This window comes from Lates calcarifer, linkage group LG7_1 (genome assembly GCF_001640805.2).
Source record: "Lates calcarifer isolate ASB-BC8 linkage group LG7_1, TLL_Latcal_v3, whole genome shotgun sequence".
In the NCBI taxonomy this organism is placed as follows: domain Eukaryota; kingdom Metazoa; phylum Chordata; class Actinopteri; family Centropomidae; genus Lates; species Lates calcarifer.
The window spans coordinates 20,004,714-20,018,229 of NC_066839.1; the positions used below are offsets into that span (position 1 = coordinate 20,004,714).

General features: G+C 39.2%; 2 protein-coding genes across 4 annotated transcripts in view; both read left to right on the forward strand.

The window, feature by feature from the left end:
- Nucleotides 1-5,157, forward strand: part of cnih3 (cornichon family AMPA receptor auxiliary protein 3) — a 65,791-nt gene extending 60,634 nt beyond the window's left edge. For both annotated transcript variants that reach the window (XM_051072044.1, XM_051072043.1), the window contains one exon: nt 3,437-5,157. Coding sequence is in view for 1 of the 2 variants with exons in the window: in XM_051072043.1 (XP_050928000.1) it covers nt 3,437-3,464 (28 nt within the window). In the remaining variant the exon portion in view is untranslated. The remainder of the gene's footprint in view (nt 1-3,436) is intronic.
- The window catches only part of slc5a6a (solute carrier family 5 member 6a), a 558,624-nt gene that overhangs the window by 423,682 nt on the left and 121,426 nt on the right, over nt 1-13,516 (forward strand). The window lies entirely within an intron of this gene.

Here is a 13,516-nt window from a genome sequence, read left to right on the forward strand (position 1 = left end):
AAACAATTCACATACCATATACAGCGGATACATGACATACACAGGAATCTAACCTGTCTCCTTTATCCAGCTCTCCATAGATGATATATAGCGAAGCTTCCTACCTACTCAGATAAAAAACAAACACACACACACACACACACACACACACACACACACACACACACACACACAAACACAACACACTCACTGACATGTTAAAAGGGTAACATTCACATCAAATCATCTGAATAAATGTATCACATACACACCTCTCCCTTCTATAGGATGCATACAGTAGCCCTCATAAAGTTACCTATTAAAGCTAATTACTCATTATACAGCAGCCGTGGCTCAGGTGGTACAGTGGGGTCATCCACTAATGGGAAGGTTGGTGGTTTGATCCTCATGTCTGCAAATAACCTAAGGCCTGATGTAGCATCAGGGACATAGAGGAGTGTGTGTGTGTGTGTGTGAGTGTGGCTCATAGTGTAACACATCTGTGAGCAGAGAGAGAGGAGGGGTGTGTGTTTATATTTTCATGTGTCCAGTTCTCTCCTGTCCACAGGTGCTCAACTCTTTCCTCTTTTTCTGCCCAGGCTCAGGTCCAGTTTTGGAGCGGCTCGGCCTCCTACCAGTTTCTATTATTTTTGACCAAAGTTCCAGATATCCACTCTCTAAATAGTCTCACAAAATCACATAACTGATAACATAAAGCAACACTAGAAAACATAGTTTGTATTCACTGATGTGATGACAGTGGCTTCATTTTAAAATGTCTTTTTTCCAGTGGCATGAAGATACTAGTCAAGAGATATGAATTTCTATTGACTGTAGGCTTGACATTTACCACATATTACAGTCTAAAGGAGTGCTGTTTCACTCAAGCTGTGGAACGTTACAATTCCACACACCAGTCTGGACACTGACAGAATATTCTGAACAGTCTGCCTCTGGTTCTCAAAGATTTTAATGGAAGGATGTCAAGTCCCTGAGGAGAGACCGGCCGATCCGTCTCCCGTCAGCTCAGAGGCCTCTGAGAGAAAATACAAAAATGTGGAATCATTATTCACTGTTAGCAAGATACCAATCTGTTCTTGTCAAGTCACAGCTCAGTGAAAACAAGTGTTGATTTCCTGATCTGTGATTTTTGTTGTTGTTGTTTCATGCGATCATTTATTATCCTCTTTTTCAGGTAATTGTCACAGATAACTTTGTTTCTGGTCAAATAATCACATGTGCATTTTGAAGACACTGGGACTGAAGGTTTACATGATGAAAAAAAACATTACTGTGGTGAAATCACCTTTCCACTTTGCAGCAATGTGTGTTTTACAGCTTCTTTTGTACATGCTCATTGCATTACATGATGCTCATCAGCCTTTGCTTTTTATTTTGCATTCAGCTGCAAGTTTTCCACAGCTGCAGTCTTTTAAGGAAATTCAATTAAAAAGTGCAAACATGCCAGGAAGGATTGTTGTTTTACATTTTTAGGTCATGGTAAAAAACCTAAAAATGTAAAATTTTGATATTAAGTGTAGAAAGAAAGTGTTACAGGTGGAAAGAGATTTATCGTAGCAGTTTTACATGTTAATTATTTTACTTGAACAGGTCTGAAGTCAAATGTTTTGTCACAAATTTTACTGTATTTTCCTAAAATCAACAGTATTAAGTTCTTCTAATTCCAGATACAGATCTTAGTGCATTTAGTGTGAACTGCCTGTAAGGGCTCAACAATGTCATTATTATTAAAACTGAGAAATATTGCATGTAAATTACTGTTAACATGAGTAAAAAAGCTGCTTATTTTAACTTATTTGTTCCTATGCTTGCTACAGACACTTTAGCATTTACTCACTTATTGACTCACTTATTTATTGATTGGCTGAGAGAGAAAAAAACAGCTTTGATCTGAGCACCTTAAGAGAGCTTCCCTTTGCTTGCTTTGTAAAGAAGCTGTAGATCTATGGAGGAAGTAGTGAGGGACCACTGCTTCCTCTACTGTAGGATTTTGCAACATCAGACTTAAACCAAAACAATGTAACTTTTGCATATGGACTAAATAGCAATAGGTAGAGTAACCATGTCTTCAGACCTAAAACAGTTCTGTATTTGTAAAAAACACAAGAGGTTGTGTTGGTGGGGGTGTGTTGCTTTATGCTGAACTGCATGTTCTGATGCCAGTGAACCCAGACACACCAGAAGCAGCATGGGTGTGGAGAGATCAGCTGGCAGAAGAAGCTGGCAAATCTACTAGTGTAATAGCATTCGGCCAAGGTGGAAGTGCACCTGCATTCTGATTGGTTATTGCATGTTACACCAAAATACACCATGATTAATTAAGAGACTAAGTACAAACCCTTGTATGCATGCAACCTTCTTTTTTTGCCATTAAACTCATAAAAGTAGGTTTGGCCATGCCCTAAGTGCTTGCTCCATGCGCAAAATTAAAGCCCTTACTTCATATGATGCAAAGTTGCACCACAATTTGCACCGTATTGTTAAGACTGTGCTGAGTAGTAGATGCAGAACTTCAAACGTTTATAATGACTTGTGACGTTATGGTGGCAACACTGCTATTATCGTCAAAAAACGACCTTAAGATTAAAACAGGCATGGGCAGCAGATGGGCATGTGCACAGACGTGAACAGTCAGTACTAACGGTTATTTGTGCTGTGTGCTGATGTTTTGTGTGAACTTGGAAATGGACAGATGATGAAACACAGCAATCTGTCTCAGTAATGTTAGTTTCAGAGCAATATCTATCTAAGGTCTGCCAGTGTTTGCTACTATTAGCCAACATAAGCTACCGGTCATACCATACTGAATCAAGCAAGAGTGTGTTTCATTGTAAATTACTATTATTGTATATAAACAGTGCTTTTTCTTCTTTCAAAAGTTACATTGTCTTGCTTTGAGCCATTGTTGCTACAATTCTACCAATTCTATGTGGATCATTAAGGTGCATAGTGGGATCTTTGACACAGCGATATATTGTAGGTACAGTTCCTCATCATCTTAATGGCAAAACATAAATCAGCCTTTGGAAAACAAACTGTGTATGTGAACACAGAACTAGTATGAATAATGCAGATCATGACAGAGAGGCTTCAAGGGACATCACATATAAAAGCTTGCTGTCAGAAACTTCAGATAAATAAGACCATTTCTGAGTTCCCATCTTTCAAGTACACAAACAACACACTCCCCATTAAATGTGCGAGCAGCTGAGACAGCAGTATTGAGATGAATCAGCAAGAAAACTAACTATGGATCAATGAAATGTTGAAAACACACACACACACACACACACACACACACACACACAGTGCTTGAGTGCTTTATCTTAAGGCTTCAACTGGGCCCATTTGATATTTGAATCGTTATGTAATTTTTACTTTGTCACCTCCTGCCTCGACTCACTTCCTGTTTTGTGTGTCTTCTCTTGTGTTACAGTATGATCTACTCCTTGGTTACCTCATAACAACTGATTTATCAGCAACTGCAGAGATAGAAAAGCCTCTGGATACACAGACTGCTGTTGTGTCAGTCTAGAATTGAGCGACAGGAAATTGAAAAGTAAAGACGATAGGAAATACATGTTTTTTGCTGTGAAGCCAAACAATGAACATGTCGGCGACGGAGGCTTTCTCTCTGCTCTGCCCTCCCCCCACCCCCACCCCCCCAAAGAAGAAGGGACATGTTTTATGCTCGACTGTATATAAAAACTGAAGACTAGATCAGCTGCTTACAGTTTGATTGGTCATAGCGAGACCCAAGTTAATCACTGCCTGGCCAACGTTTGTACCACACACACACACACACACACACATAAACACACATTCCTCTGGAGTGGTACGATACTCACTGTACAGTAGCAGTGCTGCTAGCTCAGAGGATGAGGAGCACAGTAGCGTTTGCACAGTTTGTCTCAGGCACAGCAAGGTGAAGCACTGTCCAGCCCAGCACCACTCACCGAACCCTCAGTCGCCCCTCGTCGACGCCTCGCCAACCGTAGCTTCACTGGTGAGTCAAAAGACGAGGGATGGATAGACGAGTGGATGGACGGATCACGTTGTACAGAAAAGAGAAACCAGCTCTGGAGGAAGCACCAGGGCGGAGTGTTCTCTTTATTCTCCCACAGACGTCACATACAGTCCATGGCCTGTGGATTTTTCTTTCTAACATTATGTGAATGGCTTTTGTGACGTGTGCATTTTGGTGTATTCTTTAACAAAAGGCATTTCTAATTGATCTACAGCAAAGGTATTCTATACAGCAAATGCCTTCTTAGTGTTGTCCTAGTGTTGTTCTATTGTGGGAAACTTTTCTAAAACTCAAACTGAAGTAAAAAACAAAACCTGTCGGAAGCTTTTTTAGTAGAGGAGCACACATTCTTTGCACAAATAGTGTCTTTGATCTTGCACAATATTCGCAATATTTGGCTATATATTAGAGATAATTTATGATAGTCTAGCCACACAGGTGAAGGTCTTCCAACATGTAAAGAACTATACAGCCCTGTTTGAAGATGGGGAGACAATGTGAATCTTTTCTAGCTCTATTTACATCATGGACCAAACTGTTGTCTTTTCAGTATTTAGATTGATTTATTTATGTCTATTTGTGAGATAATGATGGCCTGCCTCCATGCTCTATCTTAAAGAAAATATTATTTTCTCATATAACCACACCATGGTGAGGCAGAATGAGTCGTAAAGAAAGCAGAGGATAGGGAAGGTGCCTAGCATTAATCTGTCTTTCTCCATGATTGATTGAAGAGCAACTGTAGCAGATGATGCAAATAATAAACTCATGATGATGATTCCAACACATAAAGTTCCCCTCCACATACAGGTTAGAGGTTGGTTATGGCATCCCTGTGGCTGTAAGGAACTCAGCGTCTTGCTCACAGACACTTTGGCAGCACAGGTGCTTGAACCGCCAGTTTCCATGTGTAGCACACTTTTCTAACCACCAGGCCACTCTATAGATCTTCACCATCATCCTCACTCAGTGAGCTCACTTTATAAGCTGAAACTCAAGGAGCAGATAGGAATGCCCAGTTCTTGTTGTTTTCTCTTATTCTAAGTCAAGCATTTTCTATCCTTACTGTGTATGTGACCAAACAAGTTACATTTAGATATCGTTTATGAAATAAAGTATTTTAAAATCAATTTCTCCATTTCTCATACTTGTTCATATATGATGCTCAAATCTAATCAGCACAAGGGAACATGGGATGAAGGAGGTTAGATTTGACTTTCAGTGCTTGATGCTCCATCAATATTACCTTATCACCAACGCAGACAATTCTCAGGTGATTTCTGTACCTGGTGCCATGATCTTGATCTGGTCTATGGGTGTCAGTAGCACAGTCAATAGCCACACCATGTATCATGTATCAGAGTTTTTCTAGTTATAAAGAACGCCCACATGTCCATATGTACATTACATTACCAAAACTTAGATACTATATCCACCTTATTGGAAAAAAGATTTTCTTAAACATCATACATGAGTAAATCAGGCAACAGAGAAGCCATTAAACACACACACACACAGTGCAGTCACAGAACACACAGTGCTGTAGAGTGAATGTAAACTACATATTTTACTCAGCCACAGTGTGGCTCAAGTCAAATGAAAACAACTGCATTTATATAACCACAAATCACAAATCCCAACTTTGCCTTTAAGAGCTTTACAATGTCATTTGTTCGCCATTTGTAATCTTCTCCCCTTTACTGAAGTAAAACTAGCAACATGACAGTGAACAATCCATTAAAAGACTTGCAATCAAAAGCTTAGTTTGATAGCACAGATATAAAATGTGCAAAATATACTTAGAGTATCAACCTTCTTCTGTCAGTGTCATATTATCACACATTATATCATTAGATCATTATCCTCAATGCAGTTAAGTGTATGTAGTATTTAGTCAATGTAGTTAATGTAGTATTAATGTTAACTACTGTACATACTGTTAAGCAGTATATGTAAGCAGCATATGAATCAGTATATGAATCTGTAGGAGTGAGTGAGTGAGAGGAGTAGAGTAGATGTATAAAGTTGCATAATAACTTGAGGAAAGTACCTAAGTTGTACTTATGTACACTGCTTGGATAAATGTACCTTACATTTCAACACAATCTGTTTTCTTAAAGTAATTCTTATCTTTGCTAATTTAAACCAGGGACATTAACCTTCTGGCCTAATTGTTTACTAAAAAAAATGCTAATAGGTTTCATGTGCAGTAAACTACATTTTTTACTGTAGGCCTTAATCTGACTGTGAGAGAATAGTTTTAATGCGACTGTGTGACTGTGACAGAGAGAGGAGGTGTGTGTGTACAAGCAGGTGAGCGAGTCTGAGTCGGAGCTGTGGCAGACAGGCGGTGACAGATTGGTGACAGATTCTTCCCAGTATGCACCTGGGTGCTGTCCACATCACTGCCATATATTTCATCATAATTAAACCAGGCACACACGGCTGACCTTTTGGCTCTTCATCATGTGTGGATGTGCACAGACTGGCAGTGGTGTATTTGGATACGCCCCCTCCCTCCTCCTCCTCTCACCACCCTCTGTTTCTGTTCTCTTCCCCAAATCCTTGCCAGCATCTCGCAGTCCTCTTAAAGCTGTGAAATGACACTGAGCTCTTGTCCTGCGGCTCTGGCACACTGTGCTCAGCCGCCTAGAACCTGAGGTTTGTCTGTAAAATTCTGTTTCCTCAACTTTTCACAGCAAGGGAGCCAATTCTAATCTCACCCTGTATGGGACTGAAGCTCAGTGATGCATATTGCTATTTTCTCTATGTGAACGCCCAGCAGACATAGGCTCTGTGACTCATCTTGACTTCAAACATATGGTTTTCCAAACTGAATATAGAACAGAGTCAACTTTTGTAGGGTGGACTGACAGGGGACACAGGAGAGCTATAGTTTTACTAGGTCAGTGATTTTCTTTCATGTGACACCAAGGCCTGGGACTTTTTAGGGTTTCCAATCCAACCAAACTCAACAAGGTATTCCAGCTTTCTACACACAGATATAGACTAACCCTATAAAATGACCCCACAGTTCATCTGTGCAAGCAGCTTATTACAATGTATAGTTGGGTTTTAATGTCAGACTGAGTAAAGGAGTCCAGAAGGAAGTCCAGTGACATTGTATAAAGAGTGACAGAGTCTGCATTGGGAGTTGGTTGTGGTGAGTGTATGATTCGACAAAACTTTGACATGGTGCCTGCCACTTGTCATTGTTGTTTCTTTTAACCATGGCTGTTCCACAACCTTGTTGCACAGATATCAGATTAGAAAGACAATATCTGGTGTTAAAAGTTAGCTTTGACACAAACTTATCAGTATGATGATAGAAGTTATTAAGTAAAGTACATTAGAAGTTTTTGAAGAAATATATATCAACACAAGATTCCAGGGCTGTGCAGGAGAACTGATCTAATTTACACTTCTATGTAAATGGTGGTGATGTTTGTCGGACTGCTGTAAAGGAAAGCCTCTAATTTTCTTCCAAGGGGTTCCTCCCTCACCTTCTAAAACTGGTCAGATATTTTCTACAATGTAGACACAAAGCAAACACAAGCAGCAGCTGTCAACATACACAATGTGACACATGCCCACTTCTGTTGAAAGGCAAAACAGCAGAGCTGAACCTCTTCCTTACTGATGAAATGTATAAGGTCAATTCAACAAATATAATACATCATCTACTGATTCTGACTGAATGAATAAATTTACCCTCTAACTAAAATGCTTTGTGATTAACAGATTGGCAGGTTGATCACTACTGGTGGACTGGTATCCATAGGCTGGTACTACCATGGTAGATGGTAGATGCTCTCTATCAGTGAATAGTTTTAATGAATTCCATTAGCTCCACTTGTTTAACTTTGACTCAAGGTCGCAACATCATTCAGTTAATTTTAAGACACAGATAATCCTAAGGATGGTATTAAGTTCCAGCATTTTTGCTCCTTCAGAAATGTCTGCAGTCAGTTGTTTATCCTGATATAACACTAAAACACTGGGAACAGTGTCTGGCCTTGTGACTGTCTTTAAGAAACACTGAGTCAACTTTTCCAGTATTTTGAGTCCTGTTGACTGACTCAGCCACTTTGTCCCCAAAACACCTCTCGAGTCTAATGCCATCTGAACACTCCTCAGGGAGCTGCAGTCGTGTTTTTCACATTATCACAAAAACTTCTGTCTTCCACTACTAATTTTTTTTTTTTTTTTTTTTTTGCTTTCGCTGTACGTCCTTCAGCCTCTTTCACTGTACTTCCTTGTGATCCCTTTATCCTCAGACACAGAGAGGGATAGAAGAGGGTAGGGGTGGCAGATGCAGCTAAGCATTATGGGCCTTGACATGTGCAATTGAGCCATCCTGCAGAGCTGGATGGGCAGTCTGTCAGTGTCCTGTGTGCTTCAGATGGCCAGCCTGTCAAACTGCATTACTCACAACACCACTGGAGACAAGAAGATGATTTCATTTGCTTTCACATTTGTGTACACTAGAAACCAACACCTGTGTGTGTCAAACAGTACTACTATATCAACAGTTCAGAAGTCCATTGACTGTTCTGTCAAATTTGTACTGCTGATTTACTCTAATGATAGCAGAAGTTGTGGATTTACAGTCTGTAAACCTTGGAATTTATGAATGCATCTCAGAAAAGTTATTACACACTCTCTATTTTTGCACATACCACTCATGCTCTTCCCATTTCCTCTCTAACCCTTTTTTCCCTTTCTGTATTTTTATATTTTTAACTTTTTTTTTTTATCCCACTGTCTCCCACTGCCCCCCATGCCTCTCCTTCTCAACTGTCTCCCTGTTTCTATTTGAGGGTGCACTGATGTTTGGGGGTTCGGGCCATTTAAAATTTCTCTGCAGTTCATTTTTTAGATTTCTGACAGTGTGGTGTAACATGTACTGATGAAGTTTCAATAGGTGGCACAAGTGGAAATTACAGCTATATTTTGGGCTACATGCTCATATCAGTACACTAACATGCTTACAAGGGCAATGTTAACACACTGATTTGCATTTGTTTTCTATCTTCATTTATTATGTTAGCATGCTAATATATGCTTTCATAGCACTCAACACCAGTACAAATGGGGATAATAGAAATGTAATTAATGTTGCAGGTCCTTGGTTGTCCATGTACTGGACAAATTTATTGGACACCTTAGCAGTATCACTAAAATACACTTAAAATAATTACAGCATAGTCACAAGATAATGGGAGGGGAGAAATCTGGTTCCCGATCTGCAACATGTTACCAGGTTACTACAATGCATGGAAACACTGTCACAACTGAACTAGGACGTGAACCCAAATGCACAACTCAAACTCAAAGTACGAAATAAACAAATCTTTAATAGACAAAGTGCAAACAAAAGATCACTCACAAGGAGGTAAATACTACTAGGTAAAGTGCAAACAAAAGATCACTCACAAGGAGGCAAAAACTATGAAATAAATAAGGCAAGAGAGGGATCAAAAACTTGGCGTGACAGGAACTCGAGGTGCAGGCTGGCTTGGCTCTCCGAATGAACAGGATGAACTAGCACAGGACAAAGGGAGACACAGACTCTAAATAGACACAAGGTAAGGGGGAACAGGTGGAGACAATCAGGGCGGGGCAAGCAATCAGACAGGCGGGAAACACATGAGGGGAAGAGGCAAGTGACCTGAAACGAGAGGAGAGTAAGATATCAAAATAAAACAGGAAGACACAAGACAACATGAAGACAGGACAACATGACAGTGAGTTAACATACTTTCTTGACATGACAAACACATTCTCTGCATAACCAGATTTTTCACGTAAAGCATGTAAACATATTGAATGTTCATCAGCTAATGTCATCCGTCAGTTGAACTGCAACTGAACCACCTGCACAACCCCCCTCTCCCATTCCCAAAATGCATTTCTGCAAGGCCAGACCTGCTGTCAGCTGGCCTTTTTGACTCATGACAGGTTCAGTCAAAGCATGTAAGATGTGTGTTGAGCCATTTAAACGTAAGCAGTAAGATAGCATTAGAAGGCTTCTGGCCCAGGTAAAATCCAGAAACAACAAAGAACAAAACCTGGTTAATAACCATTCCAATAATGTATTAGTTTAATATACACTGTATATTTATCTTGCTCTTTGAGAACTTCTTTCTAATAAAATTGTATCTTCTAGATGAGCAGTGGCATGAGTGGACTGATTCAATTTTAATACAAGAGAAGGGAGCCCATTATGAATCCCCTCATGACACCAAAAACACAAAATGAAGAAGAAAAAAGGATGAAATTGGGCATCGTAGCAGGTGCAAGTTGGTGTTTTCTATTATAATGTGGAATCCCTAGAATCCACTAAATTACATTCACTGGTGTTTTACAGCCCACTCTTTGAAACTGCAGCCAAAGAAATCCCCCATTGTTGGCAAGATGAACCTTCTTCACAAAGTACTTTTGTATTAGTATTTTCCTGTGATACCTATTGTATACTTAGAGACTAACAGAAAAATAATTAAATTAAATAAATAAATTAAAAATATATATATACAGGACTGCAGGTGCCTCTGAGATGCCAGGATGCCTGTGGCACATTGAATCCCTCTCAGTGTTTCATGGTTGTCTCACCTGTAAATTAAGCAGTCTTGACACTCACTGATCGCTCATCGCTATTCCCATGAAGTGTAAATAAGTGTTAAGTGTTGGTGATTTGGGGGTAGCATTAGGGATAGAAATTAGCCTAGTTAAGGTTAATTTTTGAATATAGCACTGTACAACTATTTTTATTCAAGGTATTTTTTTTTTAAAAAATTCCTACTACACCAAACTGTTATACACTCACAGAACATTTCAGAGAATAAAACTGAGCTTAATACACTGAAATGATGCCATCAAAAAGGAAAGGTTCAGAATCCCTTCCATTGTAATGGTGGAGAAGAGTGCAAATGAACCCATCTCTAAAGAGCACTTGTACCTTCACAGCCTCTGGCAAAGACTCCAGTGATATAGAAGAATCAGCCTTTACTGCCATTTCTACTGTAGGAACCCTTTCCTGCTTTAATGCATCAGGAGAGAGAGTGTGTAAAGTGACTCTCTCAGAGCTCAGAGTTATTTAGCACTGAATGGTAAGAATCACTGTAGTATTATACAGTAGTATATAGTATATATTCACGTATATAGTAGTTGATTTAACTAAATTTTTCTTCATATTGTGATGGGTGTGTTGAATGCTTTAGACAAGCAGGAGCAAAAGCCATTTATTTCAGCCTCAGCCAAATATCTCTAGGAATTACATTCACAACAATGCACAATTTACATCCTAGGCCAACATTCAGTGCCAATGCAGAGTTTTATGCTGGAGACTGAAGTTTGTGTACTGTAGCAGACCAGAAATTAAAAGTTCTTCTTCTGTAACAACAATCTTTCGCTAACTTTTACATGTCTAATTTTAATTATATTGTCCATTAACTTTTGTCATGGTTGTGTCTGCCACTGTGCCAAAACAGGTAGATGTAGAATTCCCCAGGTAGCGGAAAGGGTGGCTGATGGAACAACTGGAGCAACTGTGGAAATTCTACCTGGTAAAAGAAAAAGAGCCCAGTCTCAGCAGTGAAGTGAGGCCAAGTGAGCCCAGTCTGGGAACACACATGCAGCATGCTCTGATCCACACCTCAACAGGCACACAGAGACATCCTGTAAAGACACTAACAAGGCTGGTAAAAACTTTTTTTAAGGGTCCCCTGGCTCACCGATACGGCATAACCCATGGTCAGTCTAACTACAGAGAGACCTCATGGGACTTGAGAGGGTTCAAATCCGAAAATTAGTTGGTATTATTTCTACTAGAGAGTAAGTAGCAAAACCTGTCCACATATTAGTACAGCTGGGTGTTTTACTCTGCCTTTCTCAAAGCACTGAGATTGTGGTTTCTAGTTCAAATTGGAATTTTTTGACTATTGTTTCTTGTAGTTAAATAACATATTTATGTGAAGAAAGTCCCACTGAATGACTAGATTGTGTGTGTCTGTGTGCCTGCGTGTTTCCTGAATTTTATACTGACATTTCTTCCAGGCACTACTTAGATTAAAGAATTGGGTTATGGTTAGGAGTTACACAATGAATTTGGTCAATGAAAGCCCTTAAAAGTAAAGACATACTAGTGTGTAAGCTATACCCATGTGAGTGTACAGTGGCTTGGTTACACACAGGCTCTCTGTGGGAGTGCTAATTACCAAAGATATGTTCCTCTCCTTGACGCTGAGGTGACCTTCAACACTGTTGCATTAACCACAAGGCTGGCAGAGCTCACACAAGCTCCCACACACTCTCTGACACACACATATTGCTGAAAAATACTGTTACTCTCCTACTATGTCTAAGGAGCTGTTTGTCCTTGGCCATTAGCTCAGAAACAGCTTTAGACATGAAGTCCTTCCTCTCCATCTGCTAACAGCTAAGGGCTCAGCGCTAAATATGGACTTGAGGGAAAAAATGGGCAAAGGCTATGCTCAAGACAGTAGAAAAGAAATATCTGTGCTCACCACATTTTGCCATAGAAGTCTAGTTCTGATTGCCTTTTAAGTTACACTAATTAATGTTTCTATATTAACACTTTACAATCTCACCATTGTGTTATTGTGTTGTTATTCATACAAGAGCCACACTCACTGTCACAGGAAGCATTATTGAAAACCTTATTTAAACTTTTTCAGAAATCAGTTAACTGATCCAAAACCACCATTCTATCACTTTACATGGATAGAGAGGATGTGGCAGTCCTGCATCCCAGGATGTAGCCATTCACCTCAAAATAGTAAACATTATGGACTTACAGATATCAAAATATCTCAGAGAGCCATCAGACAACTTGGTGAAAAGCACTTTAAATGACAAATTCAACATTCCTCTGTAGACCTACTGGGAAATATATGGGAAAAATGGACTCTATAAATATAAAAACATATTTCATGATAACAATCCAGTGTTTTCACAGATTGTTGTGTTTCCCCCAAGCGGACTAAAAATTAATCAGTGCAAGTTTAACCAAGTGCTCAGTATCTCAACCAGAATTTATCTTCTCTAACCATGTCACAGCTGCCAGTAACAGATCTTGTAGGAAGAAAGAAACCATGGAATCATTGCCACTGAATGTAAAAATGTCATAAAACATGCAGCATCATCTCATATCAATGTTTTTGTTTGGTGTTTGGTTGAATACTAATTTTTTCCACTTTTTTAAACTCACTCTATGATTTTTGTCAGCAAAGTTGAAACCAAGTTATGATTTTTCCATTAAATGTACAAAAGAGGAAGAAACAGTTTAGAATTATAATTCTTTTTTGTCAGTTCCACGTCTTTTTGCACAATTAGCTCACTAAAGTAGGCTAAGTTTCTGATAACTTTCATTATAATCAACATAAAATTAAACAAAAAAGAAAAGAAAAAATACAATTACCACATAATCCCCAAAACGATCTCTTCAAAGTGTAGAAATGTGTCAAAAGA